Source organism: Pteropus medius, unplaced genomic scaffold (genome assembly GCF_902729225.1).
Source record: "Pteropus medius unplaced genomic scaffold, Ma_sr-lr_union100, whole genome shotgun sequence".
Classification (NCBI taxonomy): Eukaryota; Metazoa; Chordata; class Mammalia; order Chiroptera; family Pteropodidae; genus Pteropus; species Pteropus medius.
Window position 1 is genome coordinate 59,992,644 of NW_024349800.1, and position 15,541 is coordinate 60,008,184.

Here is a 15,541-nt window from a genome sequence, read left to right on the forward strand (position 1 = left end):
GCCCCAGGCTGGGCCGGGGGTGCACGTGGGGTCAGCACAGATGGTCCTACGGAGGACGGAGAGTGCCCAAGGGCAATCAGTGATGACGAAGGGAACGGAATATGTGACAGAGCAGAGGTGGACACGAGGGGTCCCGGGGCGGGACGGGTGCGCCCGGCCTGGACAGACGCCGGCAGACGGAGGCGCAGCACCCACGAGGATGGCACTGAGCCCTCCCACGTGTCAGCAGCGGCAGCAGGGCTCTGGGAGAACAGCTCGAAGGAAGAGCCTTCCACGGCCAGGCCTGGGACAGACGCTTTCCCTGCCCCGTCTCTACGTCTCCCTCAAAACACTCAGCCCAGAGAGACACTAAAACAGCTTGAAAAGACTACCTTTAGGAGTATTTTCCAAAATAAGCTTCTAGGTTGGAGTTTCTCAACTACTGACATTTGGAAAGCTGGATATGTAACTGCTGAGGGGTGGGGAGGGATGTCACTACCACGCTATAGGACAGTGGTCCCCAACCTTTGTGGCACCAGGGACCAGTGCTCCTATGAGAATCTAACACCTGATGGTCTGAGGTGGAGCTGAGGTGGTGATGCTGGCACTGGGGAGCGGCTGCAGACACAGATGAAGCTTCGCTCACTCGCCCACCGCTCACCTCCTGCTGTGTGGCCTGGATCCTAACAGGCCACCGACGGTACTGGTCCACAGTCTGGGGACTGGGGACCCCTGCTAGAGGATATTTAGCAGCATCCCTGGCCTCCACTCACGAGGTGCCAATAGCACGCACGCCCCAGCCATGACGATCAAAAATGTCCCCAGACGTTGCTATGTGTCCCATGGGGGGCAAACTCGCTCCCAGTTGAGAGCCACTGCTGCAGAGACCAGGGACCCCTGTAGCCCCAGCCGCAGTCCTAGGAAGCGTCCTCACCTGCACCTCAAGTGTGTGCTGGACTCAGGCTTGTCCTCAGCCCGGCGTGAAGGCTCTGCCAGCTGACGTCCCGGTTCACCTGCCCGGAGCCTCCCTTCCCGTGACCCCAGCTGGCGCTCACTCAGGTCTCAGCGCCCCTCACCCCCGCTTCCACCTGTGATGAGCTTAGAATTCTCTTTCGAAGCCCTACTCACTGGTTAAGGCTCGGCTCAGGTGCACCTTCTCACTGAAACATCTCTGAGTCCTCGCCCCTCGGATCAGAATTAATTTCTCCTTCACTATGAAATCCACAGTGCTCATTGCCCTCCCCGCCAGGGCCTTGCTACGGGGCGGGCGCTGCCGCCAGCCCCTGCGTGATCATGGGCACCCTGGAGCGAGACGCGCTCAGCACCTGGAACAGCTCCCGCTGCTCAGCAGGTCTGAGTCCTCGGGGTTCTGACCCAGGCTCGGCTGGGAAAGGCAACACGCAGCTATCCACACACACGCACTTGCGACTACAGCCACACGACCCCGCAGCAGAGCCCTTGGGGCTAGCCGTGACGGACGGAATGAGCCTAACGTCCTCATCTGAGAGACAAGGAACCCACGGCTCGGAGTGGAGAACAAGGCCTGAGTGTCCGTGGAGAGCCAACAGCCGTCGCCCCTGGGATCCAGGCGCCCTCACTCTGCCCTACGCACCACACGGTCCTCCCTCCTGAGAGTAATGACCGTAGCCACCTGCGAGGACCTGGGTGAGGGAAGGAGCGAGTGCTGTGGGCGGGAGAAGGAAAGAACCCTAACGAGCCTGCTAATGATCACTGCTAAGTCCGCAGGGAAGCACATCCATCCATGGAGCCACACTGCACATTCGCCAAGCCTCGGACACGCCAGCTTCCGGTTACATGGACGTCAAGGTACATCTCAAGTAAGGCAGAAAATCAGGGTAATATTGTCCAACTTGAGCCCCCAAACGACCCACTGGTTCGATGATCTAGATGTTTTAGGAAACGTCTTTCTTTACTTTCCCTCTATTTATTGGATATATCTGAGTATGAAAGAGTCTCATATATCTTCCATTTTTACCTGCTATAGTTCTCTTTAATCGATAACCATGTAAGCTTTTTAAAATCAATAACCAAGCAAGCTTTATACTTTCTCTACAAACAAGGTAATAATCAGCCTGACAGATAATCTGTCACGGGCTGACCATATTCAAACAAGTAATTACATTCGGCAAAAAATAAATTAAATTGCCCTCATTTTCTGTTATTTCCAGGCAAGTGGCCATGTGCAAGGCTGCCTTTTCCATTAGCCAAATCCTGCGGTACATAAAATCTAAAAGGAACCCGAATTCCAGGAAAGCCAGTGTCAGGAAAAAAGTGATCAGTCCCCAAATCCTAAATTAAATGGCACCTTCTTCCTGGTACCTTAGTATGCTAACCATGTCTCTAAATATGTCTCTGGGTACGCACAAATATGACACTCAAAGAAATGACCTGGCCTCATCAGAAGAGGGAGTCACAACCTTTCTCAGTTCTTAGTCCCGGCACTTCCCCCAGCTGCGGCCGCCTAAGACCTTGGAGTTGATGTCAGGAGACACTGCCAACCAGCAGCCAGCTGCAGACGCCCTCCAGCGCGTCCAGCCTGGACTCGGACTCCGTGATGGGACCGAGGCCACCAAGCCAGGCCAAACTCTCAGATGCCAGAAAAGAGCTCAGCAATCCCAGAAGAGAAGATGAGAGCTGCCTGGGGTCACCGATCTTGGACCGGAAAGGCCTCGCGAGGACTGTGGCATCTCAGCTGGACATGACCGGCGGACAAAACTGTTGAGAGGCAGCAATCAGAGGAAAAGGCCCACCAAGCAGAGGCCCTCGCATGAGCAAAGTGTCCTACAAGACGACAAGGCACGGAGTCGGGCTTAGAGCAGGAGGGGCAGGGAAGCTGCAGAAAACAAGGACCTAGCGGAGGGCAGGACCCCGAAACTGTTAGATGTCCAAAGCCACACCACGAGGCTCACATTGCCGCCTGGAGGAGCCAGTCCGGGAGCCCTGATCGTCACTGGTCTAACTGGCTGGGTGCCTCTGAGGACACACATCAAACTCAACGACCAAATAAACATCTAGCTCCTTCCTCTCAACCAAAACAAACATGCAGGAAGTCTTCTGGGCTGTTCACGGGTCCTCGCCCGCAGATGTTCCTCATTCTAAATCGATTGATTGATCAAAGAACAGAAGGATCGGGTGTTCTTTGGGAAGCTGCACAACTTTATTTTTCAAGAAGATATCTTCTCTGGGAAAATCCAAAAGAGATACAAATCAAGACCAAAAAAAAAAAAAAAATGCAACTGTGCCTTTTTTTTTTTAATGTTACAGTAAAAACAGGAACAGATTTATGTTCCAAAAAAATGAAAATGAATCAAGCTGTGAACTACTCAGTAACCTAACCCAAGAGTGTTTCTTTCGACCAAAAATGGATGCAATTTTCGGCATCGTGCAAGGCACTGAAAACATCAGTGGGATCAAGCCTTCTAAACAAAAGGCCAGGCGTGGAGAGGCCGTGAGGCAGGGTGTGCACACACACGTCTGTGAGGGTACAGGCTGGGGGACGGCGAGGAGGGCACTCAGCAACGCTGACCCTCCTTTAAGCGTGCTCACCCTGTGGCCGGTCATTCCACCTCGGGGACTCTACCTGACAGCAGCCTTTCCTACATGCGTGTGCCTTCCTAATGCATTCATATGTGCATGACGCATAATGAACTGCGTAGCATATGTAAACCCTTATTACATCATTGTTGGAAATCGTGAAACTGCCTGCCACGTTCGTCAGCAGAGGACCAGTTAAATACAGGATGGTTTATCCGCATCCCAGGATTTTGTGCAGCAGTCAAGAGGAAGGAGGTAAACCTGACATCTTAATGAAACGTAAGGACACGTCATTTAATGACGTGAGCGTGGGCGTGTCGGGGACAAGGGGCGTGTGTCAGTGAATTTTCAGTGCGGCCAGACAGAACCAGACTGTTCACAGCGGTGCCACTCATAGGGAGAGGATCAGCCTGGCGTTAGAGCCGGGAGGAAGACACAAGCTCTGCACTGTTAAATTCCTCTAATTTTTCTTATTTCTCTTATTGTTTTCGTAAAAGAAGCATGTATTCATTGCTTTGGTACTCTTTTAAAGATGAAATCTAGAAAAGCAAGGTCAAACTAATGATGTGGGCACCTAAGAAATCAGAAGCTTTTAATCTCATCAGGATATAAGGTCCTCCTCGCAGCCACCCCACTCCCACTGAAGCATAAGGTCCAGGAAGCGGGAGACTAGTTCATGGTCAAGCCGCACACCTGTCAGAGGGCCGAGCACTCAGTGGGCTCCCAGTAAATGCTGGATAAATGAATGAATGAGGAGCAGGAAAGCGCACCTCACCCACCTGTGCCGAAAATACCAGAGTACAGAAAAAGCAGTGAGCGTCCCTCACCTACTCCTTGTCACCACCAGCACAGGCCAGAGGTGAGCACGTCAGGCTGGGCGTCACGGGCCTGGGTTTCTGTCCTGACGTTCACCAACTGTGTAACTCCTCACCTTCGTCCCCAAAGATGGGGCCGGCACCTCCCGGCTCTAACTGGCTGGAGAACAGAAGGTGTTGCGGGTTTCACCGACGTGGGAGACTGGTCCACGGAAGAGTGGAGAAAGTGTGACTAAGCGCAAGCCGGTGTGGGGGGAGGGGACGATGGACTCTGGACCCCGGACGAACGAGAGCAGAAGCAGTGGACCCGCAGCTGGGCCGACCAGGGTTTCCATGCGTTCTGCCCATTAGTGGCTTCGGGAATTTGCACAAATCACTTCAACTCTGAGTTTAGTTCACTTGTCTAGACACAGAAACTTCACTCGCTTTTCAGGATTACTGTCGGATCCAAGCGGAGTAACACCCGTGCCCGACAGAGGACCGCGGCTCTGCCCCTACCCTCCCACCTCCACCAAGGGGCTGTCCTGCCTGCTGGCCACTCAGCGGGGCGCTCCCCAGACCAGGTGGGCGGATGTGCCGGTTGCCCCTCACCCCCACCCCACCCCCCTGGGCCGGCGCCGCAGCTACATCCCACCCGGAATCTGTGCCCTTTTAGCCTACAGTAAATCGCTTGGCGCATAGCAGACTATGATTTCTCCACCCGATCATCTCTGCCTTTCCTCGGTAGGAACTAAACCCCGTCCCTCCCCTAACGGTGCCGCCTCCTTCTCTCTCCATCGATTTTTGATTCATTTATCACTTCCTTTCTTGTCTCCCGGTACTGAATTTGCATTTGCAGTTGGTGGGATTCACCCTGTGCTCAGGATTCCCCACGGCGCCCCCTGCCGCCAGCCCTGGTTGAGGTGCGGCCGGCCACGGAGCCACGCCGGCGGCCAAGAGCCACGTGCGGAGCGCCGCGGGCCGGGCTGGCGCCTGTACTTACTGGCTCACTTTATGGTACAGCTTAGCGATGCCCTGGTGGGTCCAGTCCTTCCCAAGGGTGGGCAGAATGTGGCCGAGAGTATCCGATCTGAAGAGGACGGAAACGAGACAAGCGCCGTGGAGAGGGCACCGCACGAGGAGCACGATGTCCCTTCCAGTTCGGCGCATCGCAAATGCCTCCAAAAAAAATGCCGACAGGACCCACGACTCACCGTCTGGATGGCAAGCCCAAAACTAAAGCAAGCAAAAGGGAAGGCTCGCGAAGGGACACGCTAATCCACGAGCGGGCGCCTGCCATCTGCTCACGTAGCGAGTCCTTGACTCGCTAGATCGAAGTGAGGAGGCCGCTCAGAACACGTGCGCACGAGCCTGGGGAGCCGACACCCCAGGCGGCAACGCCCGGCGAGCCCCAACGCCAGCTGCTGGGTCCAAGGGCTGAGGGCCTGGTGGGCGGCTCCTCTGCCCAGCACCTGAGCGGCAAGAGCCCCCCGTGCCACAGAAAGCCACTGAGTGCAGGCCCCAGGTCAGGACGCCCCCGCGGCCCGGGCTGGCCGGACCTACCTAGTGATCGTCCCATCGATGTCAGAAATGATGACTTTATCGTCCCAGTTCCACAAATAGATGGTGCCTTCGCAGCGACACGTGCCTTGGTACTGCGTGGTGACGCTGAAAACCACGTCATTGGGGCCATTCTTCAGCTTCAAGCTTTTCTGAAAAACACCAGCTACGTGTCCTCGGGGGCAAGGTCCGGACGGGGGAGTTCACCGGCTTCTCCACGCTGTCAGAAGCGGCACGAGGATTTTGCATGTCTTGCAGCCCTAGGCTACTAATACGGGTGCTTTGTCCCCATCGCGCTCTGGATGAGGAGGGTTCTCGCCGAGGCCTGGGCACCCTGCACCCTGCACCCTGCACCGGTGATGCAGCTCGCACCTCCTGCACCAGCCTCCTGCACCCTGAGGTGACGCTAAGGGGCCCCTTCATTTCTGGATGGGCGTCATCAGAGGGTTAAGTGACAGGCTCCCAGATGCGGCAAAATCAATCTCGGTTTCAGAACGGGACACACTCACTCTCCCACCCCCGACTACGAGGGGCGACACCCGGGGAGACGATCGTAACAACACGTTCCCTGAGGAACCGAGTTTCAGTGGCTTTCAGACTGACACAAAGCGGGAGTGCGCAGTCTCAGGCACCAGGCGCACCCCACGTCCACAGGTGTGTCGTCTGGACCCAGGGAAGTGACGCCAGGTGCCCCCGGTGTCGCTGGGCGGAGCCACCCAGCCGCACCGCCTCGGCCAGGCCGCAGGGTGGCGCTCATGGCATCACACGGGCGCCTGGGCCCGTCCATCTCTCGGCATCGCACAGCATCCCGGCTGAGCCTGGGACCCGTGCTCACAGCCGCTCACAGGCAGCGGTCCGGGGAATGGAGGGCCGCGCCCCCCACATTCTCTCCGTCCCACCACGAGCACTGGCGCCCCCCAGGGCAGGAGACGCATCTGAGTTAACGAACATCTCCCTGAAAGTGGAAGCGGCCCTGCCAGGTTCTGGTCGACGGGGCGTTCACACGTCAGGACTCGTCAGAGCCGTGGGGTCGCCCTCCTCGGACACCTGAGAACTGGGTCCCAGGGCCACGGCAGAAGTCGGGGGTGGGGGAGGTGGTGATGCCGTGGACCCCGCCTGGCCAGGTGCTGACGTCAAGGTGGAAACGTGGGGTACCAGGGCGGAGGCAGGGTGGCCAGAGGGTGGCCAGCACTCTGGGGTGCCCAAGTGGGAGCCAGAGAGCAGGAGGGGTGCCCAGACCACCGCCCGCCCGAGTCCGGGGGGCTGCGTCTCGGCCAGAGCCCACAGATGAGCAAGGAGAGGCCACTCACCAGCTGCTCCGACGTGAGCCGGAGCGTCTTCTTGTAGCCGACGCTGGACAGCAGCGGGAGGTGGCTGGCACTCGACGGCTTGGCAGCTGCGTGCTCGTCATCACTGGAGGATGATTCGTGCTTTATTCTGGAACACACGGGGCGTCATCATCAATTAGGCAATGCGTCTGGGTGGCCACGAGAAATGCACTAGGCCGGAATCACGGTCACTCGGGTGTCTCCCGAGCTGTCTCTTGGGTGGCCATTCAGCACAGGCCACCACGGCCCATTCACACGGCCCTTGCGTTGTTCGGCAGGGTGGCCTCTCCCCACTCCCGGCTCTGTTCACCGGCTGTCGTCACTCTACCCTAAACCGAGAGGCTCGTCTTCCTGACGAGCAGGGTTAGAGACCCTCCTTGCCTGGAAGGATGTCACAAACTCCGAGGACCAAGCACAAGGAGTCCAACTCTCTATACGTCCAGCTGATCAGCTCCCTGCATCTACCTCTCCAAACCCGCAATTCCAAAGAACCAGGGTGCTCTAGGACTCACCAACGCACCGTGACCAGGGAGACTCGCCAGGCCTCCGCTGGGATCCCCGATCAGGGGCCGCCCGAGCTGCCTGCACACAATCCGCAGACACTCTGGGCTCTGCTGACTGTCCCGTTTGGTGGCAGGCTGGGACGTGCAGGTGGGAAGTAGGCTCATTTTCTTTAAATAGTTTGTATAAAGCATCTCAGTAATTAGCTGCTCTCAAGATTAAAATCCTGCTGTGGGTTTTAATCCCCAGCCCAACAGCACTAGCTCTGCTTCCCAGGACTATTATTTTTAAAAAATATTTTAAAGCACTTAACAAATGTTTGTTAGGCCAAATGGAAAAGGCTGGGTGGCCCCCCAAGTGGGCACAGCCCGCCTCCTCGGGCGCATGCCTGCCCGCGAGGCTTCCTCCACACACCCGCCCACAAGGCTTCCTCCACACACCCCTGCACGCACCTGCCCGTGAGGCTTCCTCCACACACCCTGCGCCTGCCCTTGAGGCTTCCTTCCACACCCCTGCATGGGACTCTGAACAAGAGCAGAATCTTCCTGTTCCCTCCACAAGCTCTCACCTCCCAATTACTTGAGTCCACTGCCCCCACCCTGCCCTTCACCTTTAATGACCAGCTACCCGCATCAACTCATTGCTCACTCCGTGTGTTCAGTCCAGAAGCGGTTTCTACAATCCGGTACTGCCCCGAACTAGGGGAGATGAACTAGGGGACACTGAGATGCAGCACCCCTATGTCTGTGTTATTTCTACCACCTCTTCCCGTGTGTGGAATGGGCTGCCCCCCGCCGAGCGCCTGCTCCCCCAGTCCCAGGAGGGGCGGCTGCGGGCTGCGGGCTGCGGGCTGGTGGACCGGAGCCTACTGAAGCAGCACTAACTCGCGCTGTGCTGGGTGTTGTCCACGTAACTGGGCCCTGCTTTCCCAGGCTTTCTGTCCACACGGTGAGAACACGGCAGGACCAGGCTGCGGCACGAAAGCCCAGGTCGCCACAGGAGCACCTGGACCGGGGGCCTGGGGGCCGCACAGGACCACCTGGCCCGGAGTCGCAGACCCGGCCCTGGTGGACGAGCCGTAGGTCAGAATCCTGGTTGGCTTAGAGCCTGTGGCGGGGCTGGGCCACATGTGGATGAATCCACAGCCGTGACACTGTCACCAGCTTTACAGAGTGGAGACGGCACGGCAGTCAGGGGGCGGAGCCCCGCGGAGCTTCAGGCTGTGCTGCTTTGCACAAATCACCTCTTTTCTTTCAGGCTCAATTTTCCTTATCTTTAAATGCAGAGCAACAGGCTGCTTCCCAATCACCAAAAATCTCAACGTGCAGGCAGACAACGGGCAGGGAGACGCGAGTCCCAGCGAAGCTCTCACACGAGAAAATTCCTCCCCGGGCCTCAGTGGCTCATCTGTGAGAGGACACGGTCCAACCGGAGCCCTCCCCAGGGCTGGCCCCCGCGGGTCCTATGACCAGTGCCGGTCCTCCCGAACCAGCAACCCAGAGGCTTCCAGCCAGACGGGGGGACTCCGTCCCGGGGCCAAGCGCCCGCCGAGCGACCAGGTGGGAACCGAAGGGCACGCGGTGACAGGGCCCCTCGAGGAATCGGAAAATGTTTACATTCCAGCCAAACAGTTTGGGGTAAAACGAGATCCAAATGTGAACTAGAGCTCTCGGTGACAACAGATTGACGCGTGCCTCTCCACTGGCCGGGTGCGGAAGCACGGCAGAATGGCTGGTATTTCCATCTGCTGCTTTAAAAAAAAAAAACAGAATCTGCACAGGATGCCGTGTTTGAGGGAACACAGAAAGGGAAACACATACGAGAGCGAACGTGGGAGCCGCACAGTTGGCTGCGGGTCGCCCTGGCTGCGGGCGAGCACACGGTCACTGGTGGGCCCGCGGACCCCGACCCGCGCTCACCGCCCTCGCGCCCGAGGCCCCACCCCCGAGGCCCCACCCCCGACTCCTGCGACGCAGGCTCCTTAAATGCTGCTCACTTTACCGCATGGCAGGAAGCCACAAACAAAACAAAAGGATTCATCTCGCCTGAAAGTCTATAGCTGTGAACAACATATAAGTTAGCACTTGTCACAGTGTACACTTTTCAAATGGTATTTTAATGACTCGTATGGTGACAAGCTGTTTGCTCAATTATGAGACTTCGGGGACTGTTCTGTCAATCAAGGCTGTCAGTGAAGAAAGCCCTCCTACGTCTTTTTTTTAGTCACTGGTATGAATCTAATTAGGAGACTAAAAAGTCTAAGGTGCCAGTAAAAATTAAAAGATTTACATTTCTCGAACAGAACTTTATATTAAAAACTTTCCAAAATCTCAATCTCTATTCACAAGACTCATTTTTCATTCTTCGGGCTTAATAAAGAGGTGTGGTGTGACAAATTCAGAATGGTGATTATTAGTCTTAAACTATTTAACTGGGAAAAGCGTTTTTGTTAACGTTGAATAGGACTGTATCCGGTAAGAACCAGAAAGTTCAAACGCTTCGGAGACACCAGGCCCTGCTGACGTCCCAACTGGGGAGAGCTGCAGGGGCGTCTCCCGGGCCCTCCGTGTCGCTGCTGGCACGGGGGAGAGCAACAGTGTTGGAACCGGGTCCCCTGTGTGCAGGGCCCTGCACCAGCTGCCATCATGATCTATCCCTTTCAAAACTCTTGGAGCCTCAGGCCCATCTTCCTCTAGGTCTAAGACGGGCAGGTCGCAGGCCGAATTGGGGCAGACATCCCACGTTTGGCCATATCTCGGAGTATATCTTAAAACATCTGAAACTGGTCCGTTAGGATGAGCACATGTCCCCCAAGTCACCACAGAACCAGCCTCCTGCATGTCGTCACACAGCCGCCACAGGCACACCCCCCGAGGCCCTGCTGGGGTCTGCGATCCCCATCGCCTTTCCCAGGAAGCTGTTTGGGGTGTCGACGGGCCAGCGTCTGCAGTGCTGGGGTCACTCTTATCCCCATTTCCCAGATGGAGGAGGAGACGCTGAGGGGCTGACGAAGCCGCCAAAGATCACACAGAGGAGGATGACAAAGCCCCTGCTCTTACGTCTTGCTGTGCTGCCTCTCGTGCTTGGAAATTACTGCCAGGACAGAGAATTCCAGGAGAGCAGGACATTTCTAGTGTAGCTAACGTGCTGCTTTAAATTGGCTCAGACAGACAGGTCAGCATCTTTGCTTGCGTCCCCTCCCCACCCCCGCCCCCTTGTGGCATTGATTATCTCCTGTGCAGCCTCCCCCGGCCACTCTGCACGTCACACTTGTTCCTCTGCCTGGACACGGGAAGGAGTTTGCTCCAAGCCAGGTCTCCAAGCCAGATCTGCCTGACTCCAAAGTCTGCCTGACTCCAAAGTGCGCTGTTCGCAGCCTGCTGCCTGCCTCTAACGGGAGTAAATGGCCACCTCCCGAAATCGCTGCCTCCTTCCGCATGCTTTGTGTGTCCCCTTCCAAGGGCTGCACGGCCTTCGCCTGTGCTCCATCTTGAACGTGTCTCCCATCTCCCTCCCGAGCCCGCTCAAAGCCAAACTCAAAATTCTTGCTAGGAAAGCATCCAGATAATCATGTTTGAGGGCCCTGCCCCAGAGTAGGAAGGGGAAAGGCTGTCAGCCCTGCTCCCCGTCCGCGTGTGGATGGGTGGGGGCCGGGGGACCGGGGCGCCAGCACAGAGAACAGAAAGAGTAGCCCCCAGGAACGCGCCCGCCGGGAGCGGGCAGGCCACTCAGAGTCATCTTCAAAGATCGTTTGATCGGGACCTGCACACCCTTCGCAGAGAGATCAGACTGTTTCCTACTTGCTACCCACCTGCATTTCTACTTCTAACAGCGAATTTTAGAAATAAAATAGTTTACGATAGAGAGACTTGGCCAAGAGGCTGAGGACTTGAAAGCTAAGCCACGTCGCCTGTGAATCAACAATATGTTGGCAGAATCTCCACCGTTTGGTAACAGCTCAAAGACATTTAGGCACTAGCTCGGCCTCCCAGGTACAAAGATGATACAATTCACATTGTGTCTTCAATCATTTTGTCAGCATAATCTGCAGTCCTGGGTTTCCTCGGCCCAGGGACACGGCAAAGGCCAGGTAACAGGTGAAAGGTGCGATCTCTGCTCGTCGTCAACACGTGGCATCGACACCATGATTCGTGGGTGATGGTGGCATTGCCCTCAGCGTAGTTACCCCAGATCCCAAACGGATAAACCTGAGGCGGAACGCTACAAACGTTGACGGGTAGCATCAAAATCTACTGTGTCCTATGCCGAGTTCACATGAGTCCATACCCATTCTTGGAAAGTAACACAAGTCCCGGTAAGTATGTAAACTACAGAGAAAGGCAGGTGTCTTCAGAAGGGGAACTTATGTCCAGGTTGCTATTAAGGCTATTGCTAACCACCACCATCGCCGTCACTATGACCTCTGTCTTCTGTATGGGGAGGGCTACCACGTGCGAGACCACGAGAAGGCCTCTAGTTACGTTAGCATCTAAGCCTCGCATTTACAGGAGAGAAGAGGTCCACGGGAGGGACTGCCCCCATTTCATTAATGGGAAGCCAAATTCAGCTGCCCCAGGTCATCGAGTAAATGACAGAGCCGGGGTTGGAACCCAGGTCTGCAACCCGCCTGGGTCCAAGGCCCATGCTGTTTGGTGAACCCCATCTGCCCGGCCTGTGCCATGACCTCGGGCATAGGAAGGAACGGCCACACCCCAGGCTGGCGGGTACTGTACCTGGTGGCCATGCTGAGCTGTGATGGTTGCTCCCCGGTACTGTGGCTCTGCCCAGGCAAGCACTGCTCTGGCTTACTTTCCTGGAGAAGAAGAGAAAGGGTCAGGGGTGCACCGAAGAGGGGTACCTGAGCGACAGCTAGGGTTCTGCGATGGGCTCCCCCAAAGCCCAGGGCGGGGCCCCAAATGCCTCCCCGACCAGCACGCCACCCAGGGAAGGCAGGGCCTTGTTACTCCTTTGCTGAGAAGTATACAATTAAGCTGAGAAATATTTTTGACAGAAATAAGTCTGTTTTCCTTAAGTGTTTGTGGCACCAAACCAAACGTCATAATCAGTGTAGCTTTATGCAGATGCTTCAGCAAGGGCTGCTTGGATACTCAAGGGCTTTCAAAATATTTTCTTATAACTGCTGATAGAAATGCCTGGAAATATTTTCACACCATATTTTGCTTGGGAAAACGTGGACACATTCTCGTTCTCAGCGCTGCAGTGTCTTAACAGCGAAGGCTGCTCGGAGGTACTGGAAGAACCGTGGCATGCTAAGAGGCCTGGACTCAGCCCCGCCATCCTCACGTAGGGTCCTGGGACAAGTCGTGGGACCTTTCGGAGCCTTGTTTCCCCGCCTGTAAAACGGGGCTGATGACCTCCCTCTCCTAGCCCTGCCGTGGGGGTTGCAGAGATGCTACCCAGAAACACAGAGCCGGGCCCACAGCAGGCCGGGGAGGAGGAAGACAGCCGCCAGCCCCATGGAACACGGGACGCCACCCGGGGCCAGACACAAGTGTCAATGGATGAAGTCTCCACAATTAATCTCATTATCTGTGGCCATTTGCTCAGGAGGCAGGTTAACGTCTCTAATGTTTAATAAAGAAAGTGAGCAATATAAACACCGTAACAGAGCAACCGTCTTAACAAATGAGGAGTACGAGCTGTTCTCAAACATTCTTTAGTTTGTCACAAGCACACAAATAAGTGACGTGGGAACATGCCTGGTAATTTTGAATCTATTTATTGAAACAGGTAACTTAGCCACCGCTATTAACAATTCTTTATCAGACTAGTTCAAAAATATATATCGAATTGAAATAGATGTATTTCACGGTGTTTCTTTTTTTAAGAAATATTTAATTTTATAACTGTTTCTTATTTCATGCCGGCATTCCCCTCCATCCAAACTGGTGAGGACTGGAATATTCTACAATAAGTAGGTCTTTGAAATAGCCCTGTGCCTAAATCCTAGAACATTCCGTTCCCTAGTTAGGGAACTAAAAAAGGTCCTTTATGCTCTAACTTGTTTATACCCCTTGAAAATAATGGGACGATCCTGCAAAACTCAAGTATGCTAACAGAAAATGTGAAAGAACGCTTTCATCTTGATAAAATCCTTCCAACGGAGTGGAATAAATAAATGGAGCTTGCCTGGGGGGTTCTTTTATAGTTATAATAATCAGCTTGACTATTGCCCTTAGGGTTTCTTTAGACTACATTCCAAAAGTAATCCTCATTCTTTCAACAAATATCTGCCAAGCCCCTGCTCCAGGTCCAAAATGTGGACACCAGGGACACCCAGGAACACCCAGGAATCAGAGCTACACACGGTCTCGGCCTTCGTGGAGTTTAGGGTCTGGAGGGGAAAGATATGTTAATGGAATAGTCACACCAATATGTGAACAATTACAAACTCCGGCAAACTTTAGGAAGGAAAAGTTCGCAGGCAGGGCTACGGGTGCAGGGAAAGACAGACCAAATTAACCTGCAGAGAAAAGGCCATTTGAGATGCTAGTTAATGAAGAGGAATGAGAGGGGTCCCGAGGGCACTAAGAGAAAATATCATATGCAAAGATCCTGGGGTAGAATGTGCTTTGGCCAGTGGAACCGAAGCACAGAGGGCAGGGGAAAAACGGCAAAAGACGAGGCCAGGGAGGAGGGCAGGGAGGAGGGCACACAAGTCCTGCGACCACATTCAGGGTACTGGTCTTAGTCAAGAACCCCGGAAACTCAGCGAGGGCTTTCGAGCAGGAGTAACAGAAACTGGACCAGTACCCTAAAAAGACCAGTGGAACTATAGTGGAGAGAATGAAGAGTGGGCATGGTCCGTGGGGAAGCAGTCCCGGGAGAGGTGACGGAAGCCTCGCTCTGTGCGGCCGGAGCCGCGGAGAAATGCAGTCTGAGAAACGTTTAGGATGGCAAATGACAGGACTCGGCGATGGACTGAACGTGAGAGGCGAGGAAAAAGGAAGTGTCTGTCCCATGGAAGGACGGTGGCACCATTCCCAACTACGATCCAGCGAAGAAATTCACAAGAAAATGACGAGTTCCGTTTTGAAGATGACAAGTTTGGGGTTTCCTGAAGCATTCGCATGGAGGCGTCCGTGTGGCTGGCTATCCGGTGGACAGACACAGGACACAAAAGAATGCCTGGTCTGGAAATTTAAAAAGGGGCCATCGCATGGGCATGGGTGAGGGTGCCGAGGGAGAAGCAGGCAGTCAAAGCAGAAGAGACACCCCGAGACAACCCTGGAGGGTCCCTTACAGGGGGCAGAGCCAGAGGAGGAAAGCCAGGTGGACAGAGTGGCATCAGTGCCAAACAAAGAAAACGCTTCAAGAACTGGGGGGAGATAAAGACATGAAAAAAATCCCAGGCATTTCCGGAAGTGGAAAGCAAAGCCATGTACGTTCAAACGTGCCACTGAAGTGACGTGACTACGGACGATGAGTCTGCAGCTGTCAGTGTGCCTCATTAAAATGACCCTCACAAGCAAAAGGAAAACATTTAACTCAAAAAATAATAGTTTGAACTACCAAGTGGAATCCCTTCCTCTTAGGGATGAAGAGGCCTTCCACGGGAAGAGCGCCCCGACCACAGTCTCCGAGCTGAGAGGTGACAGAGCAAGGCAGTGAACCCAGCTCTCCGATCGCCCTTCCAGACCCTTCTCCCACCCTCCCCCCCATTCCGCAGTGCTTTCCCTACCCTGAGGCAGAGCTGGCCCCTGTAAACTCAGTGTTACGGCGTATGCTTAGTCCTCCGACATAAGAGCTGGAAAAAACTCTGCCTCGCAAAACCCAAATGTTTACTGAGCTAAGCAGAAACAC

The 15,541-nt window shown here is 55.0% G+C and overlaps 1 protein-coding gene across 3 annotated transcripts in view; it reads right to left on the reverse strand.

Moving 5' to 3' along the window:
• LPIN1 (lipin 1) overlaps positions 1-15,541 on the reverse strand; it is a 93,691-nt gene that overhangs the window by 14,186 nt on the left and 63,964 nt on the right. For all 3 annotated transcript variants that reach the window (XM_039887824.1, XM_039887825.1, XM_039887826.1), the window contains 4 exons: positions 12,451-12,530; positions 7,199-7,325; positions 5,892-6,040; positions 5,332-5,418 (listed from right to left, as the gene is read on the reverse strand). In XM_039887824.1, coding sequence (XP_039743758.1) covers positions 5,332-5,418; positions 5,892-6,040; positions 7,199-7,325; positions 12,451-12,530 — 443 coding nt within the window. The remainder of the gene's footprint in view (positions 1-5,331; positions 5,419-5,891; positions 6,041-7,198; positions 7,326-12,450; positions 12,531-15,541) is intronic.